The 17,473-nt window shown below is 43.2% G+C and overlaps 1 protein-coding gene across 2 annotated transcripts in view; it reads right to left on the bottom strand.

Annotated features, from left to right (window-relative positions):
• amot (angiomotin) overlaps positions 1–17,473 on the bottom strand; it is a 138,095-nt gene that overhangs the window by 61,307 nt on the left and 59,315 nt on the right. For both annotated transcript variants that reach the window (XM_070882741.1, XM_070882742.1), the window contains exons 4-5: positions 6,363–6,530; positions 1,515–2,445 (exon numbers count right to left, since the gene is read on the bottom strand). In XM_070882741.1, the coding sequence (XP_070738842.1) occupies positions 1,515–2,445; positions 6,363–6,530 (1,099 nt within the window). The remainder of the gene's footprint in view (positions 1–1,514; positions 2,446–6,362; positions 6,531–17,473) is intronic.

Here is a 17,473-nt window from a genome sequence, read left to right as displayed (position 1 = left end):
CAGAGAAAAAATTTCTCCTCATCTCAGTTTTAAATGGTGGCCCCTTATTCTAAGATCATGCCCTCTAGTTCTAGTCTCCCCCATCAGTGGAAACATCCTCTCTGCATCCACCTTGTCAAGTCCCCTCATAATCTTATACATTTCGATAAGATCACCTCTCATTCTTCTGAATTCCAATGAGTAGAGGCCCAATCTACTCAACCTTTCCTCATAAGTCAACCCCCTCATCCTGGGAATCAACCTAGTGAACCTCCTCTGAACTGCTTCCAAAGCAAGTATATCCTTTTGTAAATTAGGAAACCAAAATTGCACGCAGTATTCCAGGTGTGGCCTCACCAATAACCTGTATAGCTGTAGCAAGACTGCCCTGCTTTTATACTCTATCTCCTTTGCAATAAAGGCCAAAATTCCATTGGCCTTCCTGATCACTTGCTGTACCTGCATACTATCCTTTTGTGTTTCATGCACAAATACCCCCAGGTCCCGCTGCACTGCAGCACTTTGCAATCTTTCTCCATTTAAATAATAACTTGCTCTTTGATTTTTTTCTGCCAAAGTCCATGACCTCACACTTCCCTTCCCAACATTATACTCCATCTGCCAAATTTTGCCCACTCACTTAGCCTGTCTATGTCCTTTTGCAGATTTTTTGTGTCCTCCTCACACATTGCTTTTCCTCCCATCTTTGTATCATCAGCAAACTTGGCTACGTTACACTCAGTCCCTTCTTCCAAGTCGTTAATATAGATTGTAAATAGTTGGGGTCCCAGCACTGATCCCTGCAGCACCCCACTAGTTACTGGTTGCCAACCAGAGAATGAACCATATATCCTGACTCTCTGTTCTCTGTTAGTTAGCCAATCCTCTATCCATGCTAATATATTAACCCCAACCCCATGAACTTTTATCTTGTGCAGTAATCTTTTATTATAAAAAGGATATAGAGAAGGCACAAAAAAGGTTTACAAGGACGATACCAGAACTAAGAGGTTGTACCCATCAGAGAAGATTGAACAGGCTGGGTCTGTTTCTCTAGGAACGAGAAGGCTGAGGAAGTGATCCAATAGAGATCTGTAAGATTATGAAAGAGTTTGATAGGGTAGACACAGAGATTATGTTTTCACTTATGGAGACCAAAACTAGTGGCCAAAGATAGTCACTAATAAATCCAATAGGGAATTCAGGAGAAACTTCTTTACCCAGAGAGTGGTTAGCATGTGGAAATCGCTACTACAAGGAGTAGTTGGGGCGAATAACATAGATGCACTTGAGGGTAAGCTAAATAATCACATATGGGAGAAAGGAATAGAAGGTTATGCTGATAGTGTTAGAAGAAGGGTGGGAGGAGGCCAGTGTGGAGCACAAACACCAGCATTGAGCTGTTGGGCTGAATGGCCTATTTCTGTGCTGTACATTCCATGCAAAATCATAGACTGAGACTTTGCTCTCCATCCTCCGTAAATACAAAACCATTATTGAGACCAAGATGTTAGAATGGTTCTTCATTTATTTACCTGATAGCCCCATACTCTGGAGGTAGCTGGTACCTCATAGCAGAAACATCTGGTCTGATGTGTTGCAAATTTGGGCCAGGTTTTAATACCTCAGTCATCATTCCCAACCGAAAGTCACTGTAGAAATTTCCATAATCCTGCGTCTTGGAACTAACAGGCAACGTTGACATTTGTTTGTATGGATATTCTGGTGGGGGCCCACGAGGGTCTATTCCTTTCATGGATGTCTGAGACAAAACATGCCCAGCATTTGTGTAGAATTCATTCGCCTGTTGGGACGAAATTACGCCACTTGCAACCGAAGATTGTGCTTTCACACCATTTGTCGCTAAGGAGAGTTGCATAAGCCGTTCACTCAGAGAGCGGACATGGCCTTGTTTCAGGTCTTTAAGCCCATCATCCTGGTGAACCTTTCCGCCACCCACCCTCTGGACAGTGGACCGCCCTTCAGTTCTCATCTTCTGATTATTTATTCCAGTAACAAAGAAAGCAGTTCCTGCTGCTGTATGCTGCTGTCCTCTGAAAAACTGTGATTGGACCTTCGCTTCTTCATAAGTTGGCAGTTCCTCGCTATTCTGTGCTTGTGCTGCTCGGGTCTGCAGCTGCTTCTCCATGACACTATTGTCAACTTGCAGCTCCTGGCCCTGGGGTTCCTGTCGTGCAGAATGTGGGACCATTTGACGCTCATCTTGTGTCAGGCCATCATTTGGAGGTACTATAGACCCATTACTGTTGAAGGCAATGACGTTCACTGTGGCCTGCTGGTGCAAGGCAAGGAGGTTTCGATTCTCAGTGGGGTTTCCATATCGGAGCTGCTCTTGCAACAAACGCTGTAGAACTGTCCCACTTACTCCTTCTTCTGAATTTCTCATTTCAAGCCCGTGTGTTCTGTGAATGTCTTGCAGATGGTGGACATCAAAGTGAGCCTTACCTTTAAGAAGAAAAAGCATTACACAATCATTGGAGATAAAAACAATGTGATTCACAATCTCACATTTTTGTTTACATTCTTTATTTATAGACACACAATAAAAATACTTAAAAAATTGAAATAGATTGAGTAGAACTATATAAGAATTGCTTTCAGTACTAAGTACTTGCCTCTTTTATGTTTCCCTGTAAAGTTTTAAGCCAAATTTCCAACCAGATGAGATCTAAAAGAAATATCTATTTTGCATTTTAAAAAATCTATTTCCTTCCTACTTCCTCAATGGCTTAGTGGATACATGATATACCTGCTGTTGTAATGGCCCAGACAAACCAGGTAGGCCCCAGGTGTAATCCTTAGTCTGAGTTAGCCGATACTTCCCTTGGTACAGAGGGTAGGGGTCGAAGGAGGGATGTGCTTCAATTGTCTCTGGACGATAGAGGAAAAAGAAAACAGAACCTAACCAGGGTTATTGCTCTTCATTGCTGCCCAGTCAGCCTCAATAGAAGCACATGCATGGATGCCTAGCAAGAACAAAATAGGCCAGGCAATGATGGCCAGGCCTTCATGGTCAATTGCTGACACCGGAGGAATGACCACCTGACAATCTGCTAGCATCCATGAAACTGTTCCCCAGCATAAACATCAACCTCCAGCAAAAGAAGGGCCTGGAAAGAAATATCAGAGTGTTGCCGGGGAGTGGGGCAAGATCCTCCCCATACACAGAATTATGTTTTCCTTTAAATGTGGTATTCCTTTGCATTGTGGCAAGAATACAACCACTTTGATCACAAAGGCTGGAACAATCTGTCATATGAAAGGTTATTCTGTCATTTCACAGTTCAAATATAGAGAAGTATGTAAAAGTAAGTCGTGCTATTGTCCAACTGCTGTTTAAAAGAAATGAATCAATAATACCCAGCTCGTTTGTGTATGCGCAGTGATTAAACTGTGTGGAATGTGGTTCCACCTCTTATGGAATTTTTATAAGCTCTGTTGATCCTATAATATACACCAACTTGTAATTTTATCATCAAGGAGTGCTACATCTACAAAATCAATTACTGTGTGCCACGGCTAAATGTTTTAAAAAGAGGATACCAAACCAATTCCTAATAAAACTGAAATAAAAAAATGTCCTATAAGAAGGTAAACATTTTGGTTGGTTCCCTTCATCTAAATTAAGTTTGAACTGTTCTGATGAAGGATCCTACGTGAAATGTTAAACTATCTTTCTCTTTCAGATGCTGACTGACTTGCTGTACATTTCCAGCACTTTCTGTTTTCATTTCAGATTGCCTGAATTTGCAGTATTGTTTTCTTTTTTAATCAATTCTAATCAGTTTGAACCTAGATTGGCATATCATATTGCTGCACAAAGAACATAGTCAGTGGATTAGAAGGGTATTGTTCAGCTTTTTATCAAATTAGTCTGATCTGCATTTAACATTATATATATGAATCACTGAGTGTTAATACTCCATAATGGTGATAAAATACCTAACAAGGCAGATCATGAATGCAGCACTTTCATCTAAACGATCATGAATTGCTACTTTCAGTGACGTAAAGATGTTCCTGTAGACTGTCATATGATTTTCTTGTGTAAAGATTATGCAAAAAAAGGGACCAGAAAGTTGAAGACAAAGTAGGGTTATTACTTATTAGCATATTGGCAGCAGTACAGGAAAGGGACCACGGTGGGATGAGAATAAAATCACACTTAAGCCAATATGTTATAATGTTACATCAAATTTTTCTTGTCCAACGGTCTTCAATCATCATCTCAAATTGTTCCCCCTACCCTCTCTCCAAAGAACCCAACATTAGGACCAAAATATCTTATTTACTGTTTAATCATTCAGGTGAACACAGTATGAACATTTCACACATCTACCATTATCCTTTACTAGAATCTTAGCAACACTGCAAAGGTTACCTTGATATTGACAGAAACAATTATGCAGGTTCATTAGTTAGTGTCCACACATTTATCAGATCACCAGCTTCTCCGTAGGAGGCACTGATGAATTAAGAAATTAATTTTATTTATTGACTGCTCAGTTTAGGAAGTGATCGGCAGAGAGGAAAAATGAACCAAAGTAGTCAAATTAAGGCAGCACCAAATAAAATTCAAGTTGCCACATTCAAGGATTCACTGGGGGTGAGGCATGAGTCAACATTCAGTGCAAGAACAACAGGATATGGAGCAAGATAATAATCTCTAGAACAACAAGCACACTTTGCTTTTTTTGGGGGTGAATTATTCAATATTTTCTCCAATTCTCTGAAGTGAATCCCTGGATTTCACTATAATCCAGCCAAGTGGTGTTCTGCTCCCAGGCATCTGTGACAAAGACACCTTTACTTTACCTTAAAAAATTGTTTCCATTTTAAGAAAGTTACCTCGATGCTTGGCCCTCCCTCTTTTAATTTTAAGCACAGGGTGCTGAGCTCCAAAGGGATGTTGGGCTCCAATGGAAACCAGATTCCTTTAGTGTGTGAGCATGAAGGTCCAGCTCTCCTGTTTACTTGGCTGCAAGAAGAAGCCTTAATCCAAAGGCAGATTCATGGGTGCACATTTTCCTGGATCTAGAATACAGTCTATTTCACACAACTCTGGCTATTTGTACTTCGGAGCACAGCAATGGCAGGAGAGTCTAAGTATTTGTCTGCAAGCCTCGAATGTAAAAGCACTTTAAAAAGTGCACGAGTCGCTTAGGGTGATCTATTCTGAATCTCCCCACCACTGGGACCTGGCTTCCATTCAGCACCTCATTCTGATGGTGAACTTGTGATCAGAAACTCAAATGGTGGACAATTCGCGGACACAAACCCACATACTGACATTCTGTAGTAGTCTCTAATTTTCTTTTTAAACCTCTCTTCATTGTTATAGTTCAGAAGTTTAATTATCAAGTTCCCATTCCCTGCATTCCCAGTTAAAGGTGCAGTATTATTCCCTTTCCAAATTTTAACCTTTTAACTTTTAAGAGTCATTTCGAAGCCCAATTGGTGGCATTCTCTCCTCCCAGTCAGAAGCTTATGGATTCAAGTCCCACTCCAGGGACTTGAGCACAATATCTAGGCTGACACTCCAGTGCAGTACTGAGGGAATGCTGCACAGTCAGAGGTGGCATCTTTTAAATACGATGTTTAACTAAAGCCCCATCTATCCTCACAAGTGGATGCAAACATGCCATAGCACTATTTTGAAGAGCAGGGCAGTTCTCCCCAGTGTCCTGGCCGACATTTATCCCTCAACCAACACCTAAAAACAGATTATCTGGTCATTATCATATTGCTGTTTGTGGGACCTTGCTGTGTGCTAACTGCTGCCGTGTTTCCTACGTTACAACAGTGACTACACTTCAAAAGTACTTCAGTGGCTGTAAAGCGCTTTGGGACATCCTGAGGTTGTGAAAGGCATTACATAAATGCATATTCTTTCTTTTCTTTTAAGAAATCTAAAGTCGCCTGTCATATCCAGTGCAGAAGCAGCAGAATAAATACGTGCATATGGAATATAATGATGGGAGAATAAGTAATGCAATTAAATGAGACAATGTTAGTTATTAAGTGGTCTTCCATAAGACACCAGCAAAGAGGACATGATAAATTTACCTTACCCCAAGAACAAGCTGACTTCACATGCACATTCATGTTCTCCATTGTATTCATGTAAAAAGGCAAGAAGCAGAGGGAATTTCTATCTCACTCTCCAGTCATGGTCCACTGAAGAAAATCTGCCTCGTGCATTATTTAAAAAGTTGGTGCTTTTAAGACTGAGCTCCGGTGCTTTTAAAATCTCAGTCAATTTGTGGAAAGTTTTGTACAAATTCTGCAATCGCACTTTAGTCCTGAAACACCGTACAGTGCAGTAACATAGTAGTGCCGTTTACAGTAGTGCTTACAAGTACCTGTTTCTGTTTCACTCTTTTCAATGTCCTCCTCGGCTATTGTGGAGAGCTCATGCTTGTGCAGTAACTGGTTGTGTTCCGCCAAGTAAGCAGCATCCTGTTCAAACAGGCACTTGGTTCCTTGTAGGATAGACTGCCGATCACCAAGATCCTTCACACCCAGTGACTCTACCAAAAGTTAAAGGGGGAAATAAAACTTCAGTAAGTCAACAGGTTTAACTTCCTTCACTGCCTTATTGTAAACTGTAGCAGTTATGTAAATTACACTAGTAAAAGATCAAAAGCATACCAAAGACGTGAGATCACCTGAATTGCCCAGATAATCATTAAACAATAGTACCCGAGTAATTCCCTTAAAGGCAAATGTGTCTGCCAAGTTATTAAGCATAAGAACATTGCAAGCTTAGATTTTGTTTTCAAATGTAATGAGCCTATAACTTTGGTGGGAATGTTCTGTGGCTTACTTTCGTGGCTGTACAACTCCAGCAAGAAAATGTCATGGTCCCCATTTCATGAACTCTGAAAGATATAGTGTTAAACAAAGAAACATAGAAATTAGGTGCAGGAGCAGGCCATTCTGCCCCTCGAGCCTGCACCGCCATTCTGTAAGATCATGCCTGATCAATCAACCTCAGTACCCCTTTCCTGCTTTCTCTCCATACCCCTTGATCCCTTTGGCCGTAAGGGCCATATCTAACTCCCTTTTGAATATACCTAATGAACTGGCCTCAACAACTTTTGCTGTAGAGAATTCCACAGGTTAACCACTCTCTGAGTGAAGAAGTTTCTCATCATCTCTGTCCTAAATGGCTTACCCCTTATTCTTAGACTGTGACCCCTGGTTCTGGAACTCCCCAGCAACGGGAACATTCTTCCTGCCTCTAATCTGTCCAATCCCGTTAGAATTTTATATGTTTCTATGAGATCCCCTCTCATTCTTCTAAACTCCAGTGGATATAAGCCCAGTTAATCCAGTCTCTCCTCATATGTCAGTCCTGCCATCCCGGGAATCAGTCTGGTGAACCTTCGCTGCACTCCCTCAATAACAAGAACGTCCTTCCTCAGATTAGGAGACCAAAACTGAACACATTATTCCAGGTGTGGCCTCACCAAGGCTCTGTACAACTGCAGTAAGACCTCCCTGCTCCAATACTCAAATCCTCTAGCTATGAAGGCCAACATGCCATTTGCTTTCTTCACCGCCTGCTGTACCGGCATGCCAAACTTCAATGACTGATGTACCATGACACCCAGGTCCTGTTGCACCTCCCCTTTTCCTAATTTGTCACCATTCAGATAATATCCTGTCTTCCTGTTTTTGCCACCAAAGTGGATAACCTCACATTTATCCACATTATACTGCATCTGCCATGCATTTATCCACATTATACTGCACCTAACCTATCAAAGTCACCCTGCAGCCTCTTAGCATCCTCCCCACAGCTCACACCACCACCCAGCTTAGTGTCATCTGCAAACTTGGAGGTATTACATACAATTCCTTCATCTAAATCATTGATGTATATTGTAAATAGCTGGGGTCCCAGCACTGAACCCTGCGGCATCCCACTGGTCACTGCCTGCCATTCTGAAAAGGTCCCGTTTATTCCGACTCTCTGCTTCCTGTCTGCCAACCAGTTCTCTATCCACGTCAATACATTAACCCCAATACCATGTGCTTTAATTTTGCACACTAATCTCTTGTGTGGGACCTTGTCAAAAGCCTTTTGAAAGTCCAAATACACCACATCCACTGATTCTCCCTTGTCCACTCTACTAGTTACATCCTCAAAAAATTCTAGAAGATTTGTCAAGCATGATTTCCCTTTCATAAATCCATGCTGACTTGGACCAATCCTGTCACTGCTTTCCAAATGTGCTGCTATTTCATCTTTAATAATTGATCCCAACATTTTCCCCATCACCGATGTCAGGCTAACCGGTCTATAATTCCATGTTTTCTCTCTCTCTCCTTTTTAAAAAAATGGTGTTACATTAGCTACCCTCCAATCCATAGGAACTGATCCAGAGTCAATAGAATGTTGGAAAATGATCACCAATGCATCCACTATTTCTATGGCCACTTCATTATGTACTCTGGGATGCAGCCTATCAGGCCCTGGGGATTTATCGGCATTCAATCCCATCAATTTCTCTAACACAATTTCCTGACTAATGAGGAAGTCCTTCAGTTCCTCCTTTTCACTAGACCTGCGAACCCCTAGTATTTACGGAAGATTATTTGTGTCTTCCTTAGTGAAGACAGATCCAAAGTATTTGTTCAATTGGTCTGCCATTTCTTTGTTCCCCATTATAAATTCACCTGATTCTGACTGCAAAGGACCTACGTTGGTCTTCACTAATCTTTTTCTCTTCACATATCTATAGAAGCTTTTGCAGTCAGTTTTTATGTTCCCTGCAAGCTTCCTCTCATACTCTATTTTCCCCCTCCTAATTAGACCCTTTGTCTTCCTATGCTGAATTCTAAATTTCTTCCAGTCCTCAGGTTTGCTGCTTTTTCTGGCCAATTTATATGGCTCTTCCTTGGATTTAACACTATCCCTAATTTCCCTTGTTAGCCACGGTTGAGCTACCGTCCCCGTTTTATTTTTACTCCAGATAGGGATGTAAAATTGTTGAAGTTCATCCATGTAATCTATAAATGTCTGCCATTGCCTAACCACTGTAAAATATCTGACTTCTTTTAACAGAGCTCAAGTAGCTCTAGTGGTAGAGCACTAGGACACAAGAAAGTCCCATTGGCTCTGTGGTAGAATACAGATTTACATTCAGTCGTATTGCACGGATTCAGATTCAGAATGCACCTGCTGGAATTTCAGCTATACTCAACAATCACAAATTAACAAAATTAGGGCAAACTTCTGAAATTTTCATCCCCTCACCTAAACAAATATATGCTCATACAAACACACATCGATAAACCTAAATATCTTCTCTGTTGAATACAGTATTTTTACTTACAAAAAGGTTAGACAAGGATTTATTTATTTTTAAACTGAGTTATATCAAAATAGAGCAATTTAATACTAGCCACCATCATGTGAACTACCTTTATCATGCATCAGCCAAATTCAACTGAATGCCACCTTGAAAAAATAAACATTCAATAAATTCATGAGCCCATTTCAAGAGTGACAAATGAACAGCTTTAAATATAATGGTCCCAGAATTTGCGGTCAGCGGCGAAGCAAAAGTGTTCGCCGCTGGCCCTGAAGTAAGCTTCGCACAAAAATCCCACGATCTCGGTGTTGAGAAGTAGTTCAAATCAACAGGGTATAGTGGGGATCCCCTACTACGAGCTGCTAGGACATCAACGGGCTATCTAAGCAGCCAATCAAAACGCAAAATTCTCAGACAGCAAACAAGGAAGTCAGTAAGCTCTTAAAATTCTACCTTTTTAAAAATGTTAGAGAGAGCAAAACTAAGATTGGAGCTCTCACATGGAGAAAAGGCAAACCTGAAATAAATATGAACAAAAAGTTTCTGAAAAATGTAAATTTTTATTAAAATGGATAAATTTGACACAATTAGTTTTTCAGGGCCACAACATTTGTTTAGCAGTCAATATTCTTAAAACCTCAGTTACACCTTATCCCTTTGGATCTAACTTCAAGTGATAAAATGAACATCGTAATTACTGCGGAAGAGCCAAAGTTTTCATCAGTTTCCCGGATTTGAGAGATTATACTGATAGCTGGCTCTGTGGGGTGGGGGCACAGCGCAGCCTGTGGAGGAGCAGTGAATGACAGACCGCAACCTCAGGATTTCTGCATTGGGTTGCGCATGCGCCAAATTCCAAAATTGCGGTCAGTTTCAAAGGTGGAATGACAGCGAACTCCGGACAGCACATTCCAGGCCAATATAAGTTTCATGACTACATACAAAGACCTCCAAGGATGAATATTTTTCCAAATTCAACAGTGGCAATCATGTGAAAAGAAACCACAGTCTTGTGCCTTCAGAACTGTCCAGCAGGCCATTGAATATAATACTATCATAAAGTACGGAGAGTGAAAAGTAGCTCCTGTCTTAACAGAACATTAAGCAGGATCAGCAGTAAAAAGGTAAGTTGGGAAAACCTCTTTACATAAAGGGTAGTAAACTTGTGGAATAAATTAACTGAAAAGACTTGAAATTGACAGCATGAATTGGTTAAAGAGCCAACTAGATGGATAGGAGAGCGACGGGTTGAGGGAAGCTGTCTCTTTGCTATGTTGAGTAATAATAAGACAATTCAAATTGTGGGTGGAGGCATGAAGCTTGCATTCCTGTACTTAAACTGGTTCATCACACTATATGCTGAGCTTTCATATTACATAGCGATATAGGTCAAAGGTGCTATATAAATGCAAGTTGTTGTCGATTGAGGCATACAAGGCGCTACATAGGCAAGTCCATCTTTTAAAAAAAAACTGTGTCATTAATTCTGTTTCAACCTGTAACAGGACTCAACCTTCTCCCTTGTGGTGATCAAAACTGCTGTGGTCTAACCAGAGCATTATACAAAAGCAAAATGAGTGCTCTAGTGATTCCAAACTCCGATCTCACAGCAGCTGCGCCAGATCTAAGAAGTGGATGCCTTACAAATCATTTTGCACCAGCAACACACACCGACTACAGAAGGGATTAAACATTGTCAACCTCGCCCCTCCTATCTCTAATCACCTTCAGCCACTCCCCCCACCCTCCACCCGAGATATCTGCGCTCCTCTAATTCTGCCCTCTTGAGCATTCTTGATTACCATTGGTGCCCGTGCCTTAAGCTCTGGAATTCCCTGACTAAACCTCTCTATCCTTCTTTAAGATGCTTAAAACCTACTTATTTGACCAAGCTTTTGTTCACCTGCCCTAATTTCCCCTTATGTGGCTTGGTGTCAAATTTTTTTGTCTTATAATACTCCTGTGAAGCTTGTTGGGACGTTTTACTACGTTAAAGGCGCTATATAAATACATGTTGTTATTGTAGGATTTCTGCTACTGTAATAATAATTTTATGTTCAAACCTGGAGGATCCCCAGAAAGTAGTCAACCCAGAAATTTTGAAGCCGCACTGGGGTGGTGGTTGTTTTGGGGGTGGGGTGTGGGGACGGGTGAGAGCACCCATAATGAATGCAATTCTTTCACATTGGGCTGTATAGCAGTGCCACAGTCACTAGTGACACAAGAATTGGAGAATTTCTGACCTTGGGCCCACAAGATGAAATTTGTTTAATACTAGACTATGCTGTATTTGTACTTAGCCCATGTCAAACAAGTTTTACATTAGAAGGTTGAGCGTAGTGGAACATCTTGATCATCAGAGTGACACCAGCAGAATCATTGAATCAGATTCAGTTTTTTTTTTTTTTTAAAAGGGATTGTGTCCACTATGGCATTTGCAGACAAAGAGGTCTGCATCCACTTTTTCAGACTTGGAAATCTCTCCTTAGGAGTGGAAAAGGAAGAGAGAAGAGTACCATTGGGTCACCACCTTCTGCCAACTCCAAAATATCCTCCGCTTCACACAGCATCCTGACTTGGGCATATCGTGCCATTCCTTCATCATCACCAGGTTAAAATCCTGGAAGTTCCCACCCTGGAACAGCACTATGGGAGCACCTTCACCACACCAACTGCAATGGTTCAAGGCGACAGCCCAACAACACCTTCTCAAGCACAACTAGGTGGGGTGGGCAATAAATGGCAGCCTTTCCAGCGATGCCCACACTCCGAGAATGAAATAAAAATTGGACTGGAGTCAGAATAGGGGAGGGTCAGGGTCTTGAGATCATGGCTTCAGGCATGATATTTGCTGTGCTTATGGCTTTACAACTGAAAATCTTTGCATCTTTAAAAACAAATGGCTCCACACATTAGGACAGAAAAGAGAGTTAAAAATACATTTATTTTAAAAGCCAGACTTTGGAGGTTTAGTTTACATTTTTTAAATTTCCAGACAGCTCACTCAGAAACCAGACTGTCCAGTCCGAAATTGAGCAGATGACAACCCCGGAGGAGAGGGATTAAATTTCCATTTCATATTACTTAAAATCTGCAATACCAGCAGGAGTTCTGCAGTGGTTAGGACACTGCCCTTTCACCTCTGGGGCCCAGGTTAAAATCAAGCACGAGTTGGAAAAGCTTCAAGAAAATTGAAGCAAGAAAGCAGTGGGAAGGTGATGGAATAAAAAAATGGAGTTCAAGAGGGCAGGGGCATAGTGGCTGAAAGAGCAGATGGCAATAGTGGAGTGAAAGGAGTGAGGAAATTGGAGTAAAGCAGAATTGGATGTAAGAAGTGAGGAGGTTACGGAGGATGGGTAAGATGCTGCCGTGGGGAGACTTGAAAGAAAGGACAAATATCTTGAAATCCATTTGCTGGAACAAGAGGGAACCAGTGAGGCCTGGTAAGGAGAGAGTAATGGGAGTGCAAGTCTTTGTGCAGCTGTGGATGCAGACATTCTGAATACGTGCAATTTGTGGGGGATAGAAGTGGTGAGAGTGGCAGGGACAGCATTAGAGTCGTCAAAACCCAAAGTGATAAAGACATATAGTAAAACTATCAACGGTGGAGAATAGATTGGGTGGTGGGAGTTACTGTTTAGAAGGTGGGAAAAAAATCATCTTGGTAATGAATGTGGAAAAGAGAGCTAAATTTGAGCAACAAGTTAAGATTCAAATGACAACACAGCAGCACCGAGGTGAGCACCGAGGGGGACAGGACCGGGATTTGTATTTCATGAGTACCTGACATCAACTAGCTTGAGATACTTCCCAAGACCAAAAAAGCTACACCTGGCCCCCAAATCCTAGTGAGAACCATCCCACACCACAATCACAGATCTTGCACCATTATCGTGCACTTCCTTAAAACAGCACCAGCATGTGTCTGGGAACCAGTCTAGAGAAAAAAGAAAACTTTCATATTTCTTGCTGCACATATGATGATTAAGATAACTATTCTGACAAAAATCAGAAGTGGAATGGCACAATATTTCCTCGTGTACTTCAAGCTGTTACAAGTTTGTGTAGTGTCTTAAGATATTTTTTCAGGTACAGCGATGGTAGTCACTCCCATAAGCGGTCTGCGGATCTCAGGTTTAGGGGTGTGTTCGTACTGACCAATAGCTAACTATATTATAGGGTAACCAAGGATAAAGAATACCCTGCTGTGATCCAAACTGAATATGCATGTCTTTCACAAGTGCGCCTTTCCAATCTTTTCAAAGGCAGGCTGAGTAAACACTTGATAAGACAAGGCCAGTTACGAATTATTAAGCAGTTTTATTTCACAGCAAGTAAACATACATAGCAATACTTAAGATGGGTCGTTCAAATTAGTACAACTTGTTTTTGTGTAATAATAAAAAATGACAAACACACCAAGCTTCCCTACATCAGTGGTTCCTCTTGCTTGACTTAAATAAAATTAACTTATTCCTGCCCCTTTGCATTTTAACCTTCTGAGTCTAGCAAAAGCTTATCCAAATAGCTAGCGGTTTTTAAAAAACCATTAGCGTTTCCATCTCTGTTTTTATTTCTTTGTGTTCACAATCTGACAGGAAGGCCTATGCCCGATAAGGCCTACCCACACCCGGGACCTCCCAACACAATGTTTGAAGGGTTTATCAATTACTGAGAAAGGCTAATAAATTGCTTACAGTTTCTGGGGGAAGCAACTTAAATGCCATAGTAATTAGCATTATAACCAGATTCCATTACATGCTTCTACTTTTAAACGCATGAACTTTGCTTTAAAACGTTAATATTTAAATGTAACTATTTTAAAAAAACTTTGTGGAGCAATGGTCAAAAAATCCCAAAATATGACACAAGCATACCAGGAAAACACTCCATACGATACAATGCAGTAATGATGTCTGCAGGACAGCAGTAAATCGTGGAGATGCGAGTATTAATCAATGTTCTGAATTTTGCAACAACAACAGTGGGGATGGGTAGAAGAGAAAGGAAAAATGGGTATTTAAAACCTAGTGCGTATGATGAAATATATTTTGAACATCTGGGCTTGTTCCTTAAAGTGGCAATGCTAAAGAAAGGAAATGGGTGATGAAGAACAGTGTCTCCTCTTTAGTAAACACAGTTGACTGAGCACAGGCACACAATTCAACATTTGCACTGCACAATTTTCATACATTGCTTGTGGCACAACAATGGTTTAATTCATTCACCAAATATTAACTGTTTCCAGAATTTATTTCTGTAAAACAGAATTTTTCTCAGAAGTCAGGGAAAGAGCAATTCCCAAGGTTCTCTCTCTCACTCCCAAAGTTTCCCTTACTGCTTTCCGCTAGGAGTTATTTTCAGCCAGGAAACGACATTCCTATTTTTCTTTCCGGGAAACCATGACCTACAAGGGATAAGTCTACTTTTGAATTCAGAGAATGGCCCATTTGAGATGGTCAGTATTACGATACAGACGCAAGGCATGTTTAATCAGCAACGTCCACAATTGCTTTAAAAGGATACACGAGAAGGTATTTACCTTGCTGATAAACCATATTCATTGATTTCTGGCAGAAAATTAAAACCTTACTTCCTAAATAAACATTTACCATTCCATAGCTGAGAGCGTAAGCAAAAGGACCTACCTTTTCTGCCAATGGTACCCCTCAATAAATCACCTGGAGGGATACTCTATTTTCTCCACCTCTCTCCCTTCCTGTGAGAACTGTTTTTGATGTTGTGCATAAATAAAGATGCGCCAGTGATTGAAGAGTTTTCATGAAAGAATTATCCCAGTATGGCAGTTCGGTGGTGCAGTATTTGGGGTGCTTATCTACTATTCTATAATGTCATGGGTGTCAAGCAAAGGGTTCAGTGTTTCCGTGGTGTTAAGAGATTAAAACAAAATTTAAATAGGACATTATACCTCCTTCCTAACTTCTTTGATGCAGTTTCCGTGCACCTTCTAGCAACAAGACCATGGGGTCAAGTTTCGGCCTGAGTTGCTCCTATTATTTTGGAGCAACTAGTTTAGAATGGAGCATCTTAGAAATTGCAATTCTCGGTATTTAGTTTGCTCCAGTTCTAGTGAGTTAGAATAGTTTCATTTTAGAACAGATTTTTTTTAAAGGGGGCGTGTCCAGCCACTTACGCCTATTTTGCAAGTTTAGGCAGCGAAAACTTACTCCAAACTAACTTAGAATGGAGTAAGTGTAGATTTTTATACGCTCAGAAAAACCTTGCCTACACTTATAAATCAGGCATCAGGAACAAGGGGGGGGGGGGCGGTGAGGGAAGTTTACAAACATTTAACACTACACTTTTACAAATAAAGAGCCATCATCATTAATAAATGATAAATAAATCAATCAAAAAATTTAAAAAATAATTAAAAAATCAATAAATAAAAAATTACGTTTCTACTCATCGACTGCAGAACCGGGAGCCCTCCAACAGTGTGCTGGGACGGGCTGCAACCCCACCCCCCCAGTCTCTCTCTGTCTCTGTCTGTCTGTGTCAGTGTCTCTCTCTGTCTGTCAGTGTCTCTGTGTTTCTGACAGCGAGGGGTGGGGGGAGGAGGGGGGGGGAGGAGAGAGGAGGGAGGAAGAGGAGAGGGAGAGAGGAGAGGGAGAGAGGGAGGAGAGAGGAGGGGGGGGGAAAGAGAGGAGGGGGGGGGAAAGAGAGGAGGGGGGGGAGAGAGAGAGAGGAGAGGGGGGGAGAGAGAGAGGAGAGGGGGGGAGAGAGAGAGGAGAGGGGGGAGAGAGAGAGGAGAGGGGGGAGAGAGAGAGGAGAGGGGGGGAGAGAGAGAGGAGAGGGGGGGAGAGAGAGAAGAGGGGGGAGAGAGAGAGAGAGGAGAGGGGGGAGAGAGAGAGGAGAGGGGGGGGAGAGAGAGGAGAGGGGGGGGGGAGAGGGGGGGAAAGAGAGAGGAGAGGGGGAGGGAGAGAGGAAAGGGAGAGGGAGAGAGAAAGGGAGAGAGAGAGAGGAAAGGGAGAGGGAGAGAGGAAAGGGAGAGGGAGAGAGGAAAGGGAGAGGGAGAGAGGAAAGGGAGAGGGAGAGAGGAAAGGGAGAGGGAGAGAGGAAAGGGAGAGGGAGAGAGGGAGAGGTGCGAGGGGGAAGAGGGTGCGGGAGAGGAAGAGGGTGCGGGAGAGGAAGAGGGTGCGGGAGAGGAAGAGGGTGCGGGAGAGGAAGAGGGTTGCGGGAGAGGAAGAGGGTGCGGGAGAGGAAGAGGGTGCGGGAGAGGAAGAGGGTGCGGGAGAGGAAGAGGGTGCGGGAGAGGAAGAGGGTGGGGAGGAAGAGGGTGCGGGAGAGGAAGAGGGTGCGGGAGAGGAAGAGGGTGCGGGAGAGGAAGAGGGTGCGGGAGAGGAAGAGGGTGCGGGAGAGGAAGAGGGTGCGGGAGAGGAAGAGGGTGCGGGAGAGGAAGAGGGTGCGGGAGAGGAAGAGGGTGCGGGAGAGGAAGAGGGTGCGGGAGAGGAAGAGGGTGCGGGAGAGGAAGAGGGTGCGGGAGAGGAAGAGGGTGCGGGAGAGGAAGAGGGTGCGGGAGAGAGGGGAGAGGAAGGGGGTGCGGGAGAGGAAGAGGGTGCGGGAGAGGAAGAGGGTGCGGGAGAGGAAGAGGGTGCGGGAGAGGAAGAGGGTGCGGGAGAGGAAGAGGTGCGGGAGAGGAAGAGGGTGCGGGAGAGGAAGAGGGTGCGGGAGAGGAAGAGGGTGCGGGAGAGGAAGAGGGTGCGGGAGAGGAAGAGGGTGCGGGAGAGGAAGAGGGTGCGGGAGAGGAAGAGGGTGCGGGAGAGGAAGAGGGTGCGGGAGAGGAAGAGGGTGCGGGAGAGGAAGAGGGTGCGGGAGAGGAAGAGGGTGCGGGAGAGGAAGAGGGTGCGGGAGAGGAAGAGGGTGCGGGAGAGGAAGAGGGTGCGGGAGAGGAAGAGGGTGCGGGAGAGGAAGAGGGTGCGGGAGAGGAAGAGGGTGCGGGAGAGGAAGAGGGTGCGGGAGAGGAAGAGGGTGCGGGAGAGGAAGAGGGTGCGGGAGAGGAAGAGGGTGCGGGAGAGGAAGAGGGTGCGGGAGAGGAAGAGGGTGCGGGAGAGGAGGGGCGGGAGAGGAAGAGGGTGCTGGGAGAGGAATGAGGGTGCGGGAGGAGAGGAAGAGGGTGCGGGAGAAGG

Source organism: Pristiophorus japonicus, chromosome 6, assembly GCF_044704955.1.
Source record: "Pristiophorus japonicus isolate sPriJap1 chromosome 6, sPriJap1.hap1, whole genome shotgun sequence".
NCBI classification, from domain to species: Eukaryota; Metazoa; Chordata; class Chondrichthyes; family Pristiophoridae; genus Pristiophorus; species Pristiophorus japonicus.
The sequence above is the reverse complement of the archived record's forward strand: the minus strand, read 5'-3'. Positions and strand labels throughout refer to the sequence as shown.